The 13,440-nt window shown below is 37.5% G+C and overlaps 1 protein-coding gene across 1 annotated transcript; it reads left to right on the top strand.

The window, feature by feature from the left end:
- Positions 1-1,802: 1,802 nt before the first annotated feature.
- en1b (engrailed homeobox 1b) lies at positions 1,803-6,220 on the top strand. Its single transcript, XM_056258725.1, has 2 exons — positions 1,803-2,597; positions 5,424-6,220. Exons 1-2 carry the CDS (start codon positions 2,093-2,095, stop codon positions 5,741-5,743), a joined length of 825 nt encoding a protein of 274 aa, XP_056114700.1. The 5' UTR covers positions 1,803-2,092; the 3' UTR covers positions 5,744-6,220.
- The last annotated feature ends 7,220 nt before the right edge of the window (positions 6,221-13,440 follow it).

Genomic DNA, 13,440 nt, shown 5'->3' on the forward strand with positions numbered 1-13,440 from the left:
TATGTAGCCTAGAGTAATTAAATATCCCGTGAGCTATCATTGCAACAGAGCTATTCAAGACCGGACAATATTTCAACCTGTCCATAATGAAATTAAAATAGTTACAACTTCGATTTTTACATGATTTTCGAGACATTTAGAGAAGGGCGTGTGTATTATATTCAATAATACGAGGTGCGGCCCGTTGCCACATTCATCATCCCATTACTGTACCCAATCCAGGTCCGATTCGTGAAGGGTAAAATGAATTACCGACGTTAAGTCGTCAATAAAGTCATTTCAGTAAATGGTGTCTCAGATGACTCCGGCATTATTCAACGGGCTTTATCAGCACTGGGGAAATTACGTCGCCTCTACACCTCATGTAATACGGCCCTGCTTACCTTGATAAAGCGCCCTGCCAGCGGCTAGTGACAGTGCTTTTGACCGGCTTTTATTCACTCGCTAGTGATGAACGCCAAGCTGATCAGGCGGAATGGGCGCTAATTAAAACCTATAAATTATCTTTTGCAGCCCCTCTCAAGACGTCGCATGCAGCCGAGATAAGAGCTGGAGTGCTAATTTACCGCCTGAAAAGGAGCGTGCCTCACAATGGCTACTTGGCTCAAATAGCATATTGATAGTGTCCTAATTAGAAATTTATTAAGTACCCACTCGAGCTTTTCGAATAAAGATTTCAACCCAACCAGTTTTAAATGAATAAATGCTGCATGTGGGCTACTAAAATTCCGTGTTTGCGCTTATTATTATTCTAAATGTTTTGTGTGCATGCGTTCCTGCTTGGCGTATTATTTTGCGTAGCCTAATTGGTGAAACTTTAAACCATTTAGCCTACTTGTTATTAACACGTCCTGCTTTTATGTTGTGAGTTATTCTTTTTTCGTTTTAACTAAACACGGTTGCTGCCACATTTTCTTGATGTGGCCATCCATTTGTGAATCATTTTAAGGATCATGCGAGTAAACTGTCCATTGTTTTATAAATGTAACCAAAATGCGATTCATTTATCTAGGCTAATTAACACGCTTTCATTCAAACCAAAATATTGTTTAATATGGCTGCATTCATATGACTAGACTAGGTTACACCAGCAAAAGTGTGTTGAATTATGGGTTAGGTCAGGTAGAAATCCTTAAGGTAGACTAGCAATTGCAATTGAATGACCACTTTTGACAGTGTCTGGTTAAAACGTTTCGACTGAAAAATAAGTATAGAGCTATAAAAACGGTCTAGTCTGTTGCTTTGTTATAACGATAATTTGGTGAATTATAGGCCGACCTTATCAGACTATAATATTTTGACATATAATTGCAAACTTTAATATTAGGCTAATATTATCTATCAATCTCATTTTATAGTAATTTCTGCTTCTTAACCATTATTTATTTAATTGTCTCAAAGTATAATAATCTTGGTCAAATTATAAAGGCTCACTGTTTTCTTTCACTAGCTCCGTCTATCGCCTAGACTAAGAATCCCAGAAAAAAAAGCTATTCGCGATGTTATTAGTGTCTAGTTTTGACAAAAATACTACGAGCAACTAAAATAATGAATTATCTGGCAGCAGTATCAGATATTTTCTGTCAAAAGCCAATGCCGATCCAGAAACATCCAGTCCTCATTAGAGTGGATTTCCCGTTCGCCAGCGTATTTGGTCTTGGAAATCCATCCATTTGCATAAGATTGTAAAATTCTATTGGATATTCTCTTCTTGTGACACCAAGGATGTTGGTACCCCATTGGTCCATTGCACGTGTGTCTCGCTCACGTGCTTCCGGTTAAGGAAAAAAGTATGTGAGGGGCACAGTGATTTTAGAAAGAGTTTGTTAAGCGCGAGCTGTCACACGGGGCAGCGAGTCGGGGACTGCGGAGCTTCGCGCGATGCATTGTCTGACATGAATAACGGGTGCGTTTTGACACTTGAAACGCCTTGATCGCGGAAAGCATTCCGATGCTATGACAGTCGCTCCTCTTAAGGTATTTCGTATACCTTTATTTTAACAGTATAGACTGCATTCTTGTTTGTTGCTATCCGGATACTGCTCTTTGCAACAAGTGGAATTTTGGAGTGTAGACCACGATCCAGCTTGTCATGGAGGAGCAAAAGGATCAAAATAGTCGTGATTCGACTGAATCTGAGAGCGTCTCGCTCTCACCCAATATACCATCTCCTCCGATTTTACCTCACCAGGCTGCACAGCAAGCCCACAGAACCACGAACTTTTTCATCGACAATATTCTACGGCCAGATTTCGGCTGCAAGAAAGATCTTGGGAGTAGGGACCGCGCGCAAACCTCGGGTAGGGAGAATGTTAACCCTATGGTAATAAGGCCGTCGCATAATAGCAGCCTTTGCCAGGATTCAAACTGCAGTAGTGACAGCACTTCTTCGTCCTCGTCGTCTTCGCCATCCTCAAAGCAGTCCTCGGCAAAGCTTGTCGAGGGAAATGGAACTACCACAGCAAGGTACGGGGAGAATACGACGTCGATAGTGGTGGTGAACGCTAACGGGGGAACTCCGCCGGCTAAAGAGTCTCAGCCTTTACTATGGCCTGCGTGGGTGTACTGCACCAGGTACTCGGACAGACCTTCATCTGGTAAGGCGCTAGTTTCTTAATTGCAATGCATAATTCACAAACAGCGATTGACGCTGCACGCGAAAAACTTTGTTTTCCTTTTTTTTTTTTTTTTTGGAGGTCGCACGATGAGCTTTTTTTTATGATTGGGTTCAGCGCGTTTTAATCAAACTCGTTTTACGCAGCGTCTGAAGCTGTCACTAATATTAAGCAGTCCTGGGTTGTTTTGAGGCATGAGAGAACAATAGTCACTTAGGCCGCAAACCATTTTGTTCACTTTCTGGAGAAAAAGAAAATAATGCAGAGTGCGTTCATTGTGTAGTTCAAAACATTATAGTTCTGATCGCCCTTTGAATTTCTAGCCTATTTCTGGTGAAACTTTACAATAAGGTTTCATTTGTTAACATTAGTTAAGATATTAACTAAAATGAACTAACCATGAGCAATAGGCCTACATTTGTTACTGTATGTGTTAACGTTAATAAAAACACAGCTGGTCAACGTTCATGTTAGATCACAGTGCATTAATAATGTTAACAAATACAACTTTTGTATTATAAATGTTGAAATTAACATTAATGAATAAATGCTGTAGAAGTGTAGTTCATTATTAGTTCATGTTAAGTAATTTTGTTAACTAATGAAACCTTACTCTAAAGTATTAACCTTTTTCAATACAAAATAATTGTAGCCTGCTATAAAACCATCTTACAATCATTGACAATACAGGGAATGGTGGATACGTTAATGTCAAGTAGCCTATAGCTAATGTGGAATAGGTAACACGTAGGCATATATTTAGATAATAGTAATCCGTTTTAAATTAGTCTGTCTAACCACAGTTTCCCAGCAGCATATTGTTATTCATAATAACAACAATAACGAGCATATATTTTCATAGCGCTTAATTTATCTTTGTCTGTGATCATGGGTATGTGTTAATCTGAAAGTAGTTTGTTTATAATCTCAGTACAAACAGCTTTATCTTAATAAAGGAAAGATAAGAAGAGGAAAGTGCCGAGATTTAATCAACCAAGTTTTGTGGCGTTCTTTAAATCCACCATGACGTTATGCTGCTGGCTATATTTGTAATTAATTTATGATTTCAGGATATTATTTGATATTCAATAGATATCTGCATAAGTAGCCTATTTGAATTGATATTTTGTTATAGGGCCAAAACTACTCGAATTGATTGATTTTTGTTGTCTGTTATGAATCTCCTTACATCATCACGCTGTAAATGTATTCAGTTCTTACCTTTAGGCGGTGTATTCCCATGGTTTCAGTAGGCTATATATATTTTTTAAATATTGTTTGACTTAAAAAAAAAGCCAGTTCGTTTAGATGTTACCGATGTACGATGTCACGAAGTACATTTTTAGATTGACTGCAAAATATTTTTACACTGCATACCTGCCACAAAGTCAGCTGGGTTGTTGGAAAAGATGCTTTGATTGACTTCACTGATTGACTTACTGATTGAGCGATCAGGCACTGGACTTTCACAGACGGCAAGCAGAATTTCGATCATCTGAGTGCAGTTTCCTAAAGGAAAAGCTTTGGGTTCTGATCTGTTGTTGATTGGTAATGCAGAAAATTGTTTTCTTGACGAGCATGTAATGTCACATGCGTGGTGATATTTGCTTTGCATAATATGCAAGCAGGTATTTAGCGTTCCTATTTTTTTTTTTTTATTATTATTATTATTTATTTTTTTTTTTTTATTGCACACTGTGCATGAATGGTTTTGGATGAGCTGCATTATTCATGGATATATTAAAGGTAAAAACTATTTCTAGAACAATAACAAGACAGTTGTTGCAACGGAGCAAAACGTAGGCTAAATGTAAAATTAAAAATATAATGTCGGCTTCTTTCAAGTAAAGTACAGTTATCTTAAGCAATTAACACAGCTCGTCTGCAGAGCTTATGTTTTTTTTTTATGTGCATTAGGCCTATACGTCTTTCAAGTTTAGCTTGCATTTTTGAAATGTTTGATTAAAATATAGTTTTTTTTAATAATACGCAATCGCTTGACTGTTTTATGGAGAGAAAAACAAAAACTGATTAATCTATCGATTTTCTTTTTATGTGTGACTGACAATAACAAGGTGATTTCGAACTTAACTAGACTTGCTATTGTTGTCGAAAACAGGGAGAATATAGGCCTACTTAGCCTATGTGTTGACATGTTGTCATTTTGTCTGATATGCTGGTAGTAATAATATACTATACTATACGCTGTGCATTTAATGCAACCGAAAAAAATGAATAATAACTTTTGAAAGAATAAGCAGACTCACACAAAGACTCGTTCGGCTTTCCCGCCATGTTCTCTGGGTGTAAGCTCAAGTGACAGCCGGGGACTGAGGCCTACATTCAAGCTTTCGTTGCAGGTCTACGATTTGCTTATAATTAAATATCTTATCAATTTAACAGTGCATTTCAAGGTTACAGCTATTATATTTTGTGGTATAGAAATAAAACTGACTAAACTATTTTTTCAGCGGTATTTTGTTTCACTGTTTGGCAATATGTCTACTTGTCAGCTGAGGTAACACCCCAACACTCATTATGTTTCATTGCAAACACTCATTGTTTATTCAGTAACGAAAGAGAAAGGGCTGCGTAATGAGCTGCAGTATGAATTCTTTATCGACATTTCTAAAAAAAAAAAAAAAAAAAAACGCTGCCGAAATAGCTTGTCCAATACGAAAGTGTCAAGTAGGCCCTCATGTTAACACCGCATCAATCGTTGCATTCTCTGTCAGGTGTGGGTAACCTATGTAGTGTTTACTGCTTTATGATATTTATGTCTTCGTTTTATTGTTGTTTCTACACTAGGCCCAAGGACACGAAAATTGAAAAAGAAGAAAAGCGAGAAAGAAGACAAGCGACCGAGAACCGCTTTCACGGCTGAACAGCTGCAGAGACTTAAAGCCGAGTTCCAGGCGAATCGGTACATTACGGAGCAGCGGAGACAGTCGCTGGCCCAGGAACTCAACCTCAATGAGTCACAAATAAAAATCTGGTTCCAGAATAAGAGGGCCAAAATCAAAAAGGCCACTGGCTATAAGAACGGCCTCGCTCTTCAGCTCATGGCCCAAGGACTCTACAACCATTCCACAACCACAGTTCAAGATGAAAAAGAAGATAGCGAATAAAATGGCCCGGGTCCTCTTCTTGAAAAGGCCATGGACGCTGACCCCAACAAAAGTGATTTTTCATATTTTTATGAATCAAATGAAAAGGAGATGTCTTCGAATTCTGCGAAACGAAGATATGATATTTAAACAAATTTCTGTTTATCATACAGTATATGGACATGCATCTAAATACGAACACTATGAAAATTTATATATAGCCAAAACTGTAAGATGTATATATTTAATTCCAGGTAAGGGGATGTCTATATTACTCCTTACTTGCTGTATATTTCTAACGTTTCTTCTCCTTTCCCAATGTGGTTGCTCACCGTTTCAGTAGGCCTAAGTGTCAGGCTTGTTAGAGTTTTTGTGATAGCCCTGTCTCTTAAATCCCTTATCTCACAGTTCTTCAAATGCGTGACTGAACCAACGCTTCAAGCCAAAGATTTTAATATGTTCAGATGATGTTGTCTGAAATAAAAAAGGTAGAATGTGCCATTGCTTTTTTTTCCCTAGTCTACCAACCCTTAACATAATTACACGATCTGTAGCTATTTAAACGCTACGTTGACTTGTCGTTCTCGCAAACCCCTGAGAGATTTTTGTTTAATAAATGTATCACAAAACGATGCTTTTCTACGCTACTCTAATTTGTTTGAATGAGGCAGTGTGGTTGCACTGCCAGAGAACGGTGTTTTGCGGATAACGTATTGCAATTTTTATGATTGGAGAGATTATTATATTGGGAGAATTTTTTTTTTAAAGTCAGGTTTGTTTTAGACAGAAATAACATAAGGTCTACATATCTAAATTTATTCTTAAACGCATTATTATTTATGCTTATTCTATTTATATAGGCCTAAATGTAGGCCTAACTATATGTGCCATTTTGATACATTATTAAGTATAAAAAATGGAATACAAAATTTAAGGCCATTTTTAAGGGCAGCTAATATATACAGATCGCAAACTATTTGAGCCTTGCTAGTAGTATTGCGTAGTTCTCTTCCAAAAATATGTATATATATTAGGCTATATATAATAGCCTATAGCATATATAAATATATATAATATAATATAGCCTATATTAGGCTACTAAAAAACCTATACGCTACTATTATTCCAAATGAAAGTATCTTGGAACGCATTTTGTATTATTTTAATTTAGGCAAGATAATTGGACAGCATTCATTCTTTATGACGCCAACAATCCAACTATTGACTTTTGAAAATAAAAATATGGAAAATTCTGCGCATGTCAATGGTCAACCCGGTCATAATTGTGCTCTGCGAATCTGCCAGACTTAATTAAACGTAAGACGAGGCTCTATCTGATTAATCCTCCCCCTATATGGAACGGCATCTTTAGACATGCATTTTTTTTTCACGTGAAGGCCTACGATTGCATGCATTAATCTCTGTATTTCCTGGTTTCGCTTATAGCAGGTTATCAGAATTTGCATCAACGTATCTCATGTGGTTGACCGCAAATTATTTTAATGAACTGCTTGAATGTCGATTACCTAAATAATTTTCTCATGTTGCCGTCACACATCTGACTTCTTGCGATGACAACAGCAGTGCAGAAAGCGCTCGGATAGCGGAGTGTCTTTGCGAGGCAGTGTGCAGGAGCCCGTGTATGGGGATCAAAGAACAAATTCAGAAAACTCTCCCAACGAGGTTAAAAGGTCAAGCTGAGCAGTCAAAACAAAATCATGGATGTTTAAAAATACTACATTCTCTCTGAACAGTCCGCCTATTATCTCAAGACAAAGCGCATTGAACACTGCGTTTCAAAGTAGGGCAATAAAGAATCTGTTATGACATTTTAGTTTAATAAAGGTATGCTGGCGGCCCGTATTTGGGTGAATAATAAATTTGTTTTTAAGTGAAACGTATCTTAGGCCTTGTAATGATCATTAAATGTGCAGAAAATGTAAGCAATTTGTTTACAATTTCATATAATCATTTTAACTTTAGGGTCTAACGGTGCAAATAACAAAATATATTAGCCAATAACCAGTGTAGATATAATGCATTCAATGCATGCACGTGCATATTTTTACACGCGAGTTTGACAAGTGAGATGATGACTAAAACAATACAAGAAATGACAAGAAATCAGTCTTAATGTATAATACAATGAGTCTGCTGTAAAATGTATTATAACCATAATAAAATGCGCTGTCAGGTATTGTTGGGACGAGACTTATAGACACATTTAATTATGGTTCATTCCCACAGTTACTTCTGAAGGCTTACTCAATTCTAAAATATATTATAAACAAGACTTAACAATAACAACAAAACAACAACAATCAACTGTCTAAATTTACAGGCTATGCGCTCTTTGTGGCAAAAACAAAATATCTGTCTCTTTGCTCCAGCAGGCCTCGCCTTAGACTGTTTGGACTTGGAGGCATGACTATAAACAGGCGAGTTCACATCAGAAGTGGATCATCATTTATTAGTTAAAATAAATTGTTTTGGAATATTCAGTTGCCGGTGATTCGTAAGAAAATGATTTACAGCTATTTTGTCTCCATGTTAAGATAGGCCTACTAGCTTATTTATCTAAGTTTACGAGACTGGTGTTGTGGTAGCCATGTTTTTTTTTTTTTTGACGATTGTTTAATTTGAATTTCTTGACTTTGAATTGCTTGCACGACTATAAGTTTGCCGATTTTTAACCTTCAGTTCTTGAAGCATTTATTGTGGGACGTGATATGATATATTGAAAACTAAGATACTTATTGTCATAAATGTGTTTTTATAGCAACGATGACAATATGGGAATAGACAGGCAGTGCTAGGCCTAATGTTACAGGATTCTAAAGATTTTATTATTATTAATTATAATATTTTGGAGTTCTGCATTTTTCGTAGGCTAATTGTTACAAATTTCAAAAAACAGGGAATTTATCAGCCCGATCTCATGAAAGTGCGTATCTATACCACGAATGTCATTTCTCGTGCCATTTATACGGCAAAAATGTTTTTTGCGTCTATATGATACGCAGTTTTCGCGTGCATATGATACGCACTTTATGGCGTGTAATACGCACGCACTCCCCACCCCCCTCCCCCCTAAACCTACCCAAGGGGTTTTCAGTGCGTAGCATATGCACGCAAAAAACATTTTTGGCGTATAAATGGCACGAGAAATGACATTCGTGGTATAGATACGCACTTTCATGAGACTGTGTTGGAATTTATTTACTAATTTAAATCTACTTTCTTTCACTCTTCTAATATACACTAGAATAATTACTTTCTTTAACGTAAAAAAAAAAAGTTGAATTAATAAATATTTTGCCTTTCCACGTGGAATACGAGGGTTTTGCCACCACAGGAGCCCGCAGGCGGCTTTTATTTGTAATTATTCTGCTGCTAATATAGCCCAACTGCTGCGCACAATATTCGGTGAATTTAATTAACAAACTCACATATAGCAAAGAGAACCATTTAAAAAACACCTGTACATTAATTATTAATAGCCATAAACCGATTGACATTACTTATTTAAACAGGCTAGAACGATTATTAATTTGCTTTATATGGACAAGCCAATCCCTCGTGCTTTTCTGCTCATTTAATAAAATGTTAGCCTATATGAAGGGCCTTATCATTCATTTTAAGTCGTACAATAAAGAGCGAATGAAGCCTATGTCTTTCAACTTATTAGGTCCCTTGCTAATGAAATAATAACAGCGAGATACTGAATGTGAAATTTGCATTCTATTTAGGCTACCGACCATCCAAATAAAAATCCTTGCAAGGCCCAGCTATAGACGGGTAAATATAGGCTACAATATAGATTCCCCCATTAATTTGTGTTTAATGCGTTTACCTACAATCTGGTGTTTTTAACCAATCCTATTTGCACAATTGTTTGGGGAAAAGCCTTCGGTATGCGCAGTAAGCTAGCTGTTCACATCAAAATATCGCACATTAAAATAATATTGTTCAAATATCCTTCAGTCGTTCAAACAATACGATTATATCTATAGGTGTTTGGGTCAACCTTTCAAGGCTCAAAATCAAGGGTAAAGTGCATGAACGTATAGGCTATCAACCTTAATATAATGAAGGTTGGGAACTGGGCTATAGCCTAGCCTATGTGTTATTTTAGATAGCCGTAAATGCTGTGGGCCAAATAAAGGTTCAATCCACACATCTACTGCAAGGACCATAATTATTGACATTACCTTGTTAAAATATATAGAACTCATTTAAAAACGGCACAAAACCGCTTTGCTTCCTTCAGCAGGTGCTTCGCTAAAACAAAAGGCAAAGATCGGCGCGTGCTCACTACACTCTGCCCTACAGCTACCATTCAACATCTATTTAATATATATGCAAATGAAAGCAATAAAAGACGAAACTATGGAGATTATTTAGCAAGGTAGCTGCAAACGAAACACTAGAAACTTAGCAACTTCAGACAAAGCAAATGTAAACGCCAGTCTATTTTCAATGAAAAATAGTAGGGAGGAGAGGAGGACATGATGTTTTGCAAAATGGCAAGTGGTGGACTTAAGAGAAAGCACGAGAAAATGCGAAGGCCATGGCACTGGGGTTGAAGACAGGAAAAGCTTGCACAAATTTCACAGCCTCGCTTGGTTGTCTCGGTTTGTGCCCCCGTTGACCAGAGGCGAACGCGCACCATTGATCAAAGAACAGCGGAAGAGGCCAGTGACCCTGAATAGGACTAAAGGATGCAAATATATGAGCTAAGTGATTGGTAATCCTATTAGAAAACACCGTGGGTGGGGGCCAGCGGTTCAGGGGCTATTCGCGTCTCAACACTACCAGCCCTTGATGCTTACACACGGCAGTGCTCTTGTACACACACAGCTAACATGTGTTTCTGTTGTGCGCACGCGCGCACGCATGCAGAGGCATCATCGCCAGCGCGGCCCCACTGCTTAACTCAAATATAATCCCCCAAGGAATTACTGAGCAGAAAGTGTGATAAAAAAGCATCAAATCAGTTGGACTTGCATTGGAAAAAGGATGCCTTTCTGTCGCAAACTTCTAGAATAAAGCAAAATTAGACGCAAAGTTAATTCACATGCTCTGGCAAATCTAGGCCTATACTTGATTTTTTTTTCTTCATGCATTAGGCTATAACAAAACTATTTAAATTTTAGTGTAAAAGGTGCTCTGAGGTCAAACGCCTGTTAATTCTCTCATGTTTTCAGAATAGCCTATGCCTTCGCAAAAATGCACTGTCCTATTCTAAACACCCCCCCTCCCCCTCCCCCTTCAAGTTCCACATCACTTGAGTTTTTGCTGTTGAAATGTGTGACAAATGCATACAGAGGCAATACTGGTGGGGTGATTCAACAAAGGATGGCATTGAATGTTAACCTCCCAATGCGCCAGTGTAGGCATTAGGACTACTGGGAGAGCAGCCACAAATGGGAGCAGATAAATGAACATTACATGGTGGATACAACCAAGTACCTTCATTCCCCTCCACCCACCCCTAACTGGTCAGCTGCACAGGGCCAGACACAAACACAAACACACTTCTGCAAAGGCTTTGTAAAAGAAGAGTATGGTGAGATACACATGCATCAATTGAACAAAAAAATCTGCATAACATTGTATCTGTTGCTGGCTGACTTTCTAAACACTATTCTGTTATTATCTAAACACTATTCTGTTATAAATGATTAGCCTACTGATTTTTTTTATTCCACACATTTACATAAAAGTAAGAGAACACAATACCACATTTGTATGGCAAACACAGAGACAATAGGCCTATTTGTGAAATTATTTAAATATATTCACTTATTATTGAGGCAATTAAACCCATCAGAGTCAGAAAAAATGACTTTGTTTAGGCTACTTTTTATTTATTGTCAGTAAATTTCTAAGTTTGTCCATTCATTAGTCTAAATGTCTGCGAAATGCATAAACCTCATATAGCATGCATAATTAAAATATATATATATTTATTTATATTTTTTTTCAAATGGCTATATTTTTTCAAGTAGCAATGTGTCTTACCATGGTTAGTTTAGTCAACCGGTTTAGAAGCGATGCTGATAAAACATCTAGGCTTTTCAGCTTTATAGTAGGCCTATGGCAATATTTAGGATATGTTAAATAAACTAGGCCTACTAGTGTTTCAGTGATCCACGACAGCATATTCAACCCCATCCCATTGCATGAACGGCCCTGCAGTGCTGCCGTAAAAACACTTTTCTCAAAATTCAAAATTTTCGTTTTGTCGCAAGTGGGTTAATGACAATTATGAATGTCTGAGAAGATAAAATATTTTTTTAGGTCTAGTAATCCATTTTCATAAAATGTCAAAATGTGATTTAAAAAAAAAAAAAAACTAAAACCCGTAATGACCTTGACCATCTTGAGTGTCTGAGGGTCCTGACACCTGACAACAAAATACCGTCGGCCTGTTTTGAAATCGCAAGGCCTAATATTAAAATTAATTTTAATTAAGAAATAATCCGTTTTTCGTATGAATTTCATTTTTAATTTATTTTTAAATAACTTAATAGTTTCGGACAAAAATAAGTGTCACGTCATTGACCCATATATGAAAGGAAGAAGAGTTGACAAGAATTCTAATTACAAACAGAAGGGGTCCTATCGTGGGACAGCGGTGGGTGTTCACCCCGTTCACAATGGCATCTGCTGTGCAGATTTTTCAGAGCCCATCCTGTCAAGGCGCTTTTTTATATAATGAAGGTACACGCACAAAGAGAACAAAGCGCGGGACACCTGGTATCATAATATGCGATGGGTGGTCAAGAGGCTCTTCACTCCGCGTGCATCGCACATGTGGTATTACTTTCCCGGCTCCGGCTCCGAAAGACGCAGACAGACAGACAGGGCCTTCCACGATGCGCGCTAGCATTAGCGGCTATGTTTTCACCGTCGGCCTTGCACTTCAAAAGGCGGCTAAATCGCGAAGTCTCCTTCTCGGTCTCTCATCGCTGGCTGTGTGCAGTCCCGGTGGAGAGAGGTGAGCCGGAGAACACTTCGTCATATTCAATTAGGACACGGCTGTCACAGGCCGTGATGTCATTCCCCGCGAGATTGTATGAACGATTGTCCCACCTTTGAGAAGACATGATCTGAGAAATAAGCACTACTACCACAGAGCATCAGTAGTCTAGGGTAGCCTATATTAAAAATTGGATATTAAAACAATGAGCTTCTGAATTGGCGATTCTTCAATTAGGGGAACTATTCTGTCCCCTGGAATGATTTTTAACACAAAAACACAACCATTCTTAAGCACAGGTTATTAGCTTTAATTAGCCTTTGGAAAACGTTTAATTCATTTTCATTTTAATACTATTTTGGGCTTGTCCTAACCCAAAATTGAACTTAAATTTAACCCCTCTAAAACAGTTTTGAAAAAGCATTAAACTAGGGTTTTCCAAAGTATTTATTATTTTTATTTATTTTTTTGCAAAAAGAGCCACATGTCATCACTGAAAGTTGATTAAGGATGATGACATGTGATAGGCGGCCTACATGTTTTAACACAGATGAAACATTTTAAACTCTGATTTAAAGTAGTCAAACGTAACTTTAATTGAACAATCACCCAAATATTGTCAAATGACTTGCATGGTTTAAGCATACACATGCATTTTGATAACTAGCCACCTCTTTATGCTATTTTGTATAACACAAAAATGCAACAACCTATATCTGGTCCAACCTTTACA

The sequence above is a fragment of the Rhinichthys klamathensis genome, unplaced genomic scaffold (genome assembly GCF_029890125.1).
Source record: "Rhinichthys klamathensis goyatoka isolate OS25496 unplaced genomic scaffold, OSU_Roscu_1.1 h1tg000157l_1, whole genome shotgun sequence".
Lineage (NCBI taxonomy): Eukaryota > Metazoa > Chordata > Actinopteri > Cypriniformes > Leuciscidae > Rhinichthys > Rhinichthys klamathensis.

What these genes read in the sequence shown, in the direction of transcription:
- en1b (XM_056258725.1), top strand. Translation starts at nt 2,093, where the DNA reads ATGGAGGAGCAAAAGGATCAAAATAGTCGTGATTCGACTGAATCTGAG. An exon ending in CTCGGACAGACCTTCATCTG is followed by an intron (nt 2,598 to 5,423) that starts GTAAGGCGCTAG and finishes TTTCTACACTAG; the next exon opens with GCCCAAGGACACGAAAATTG.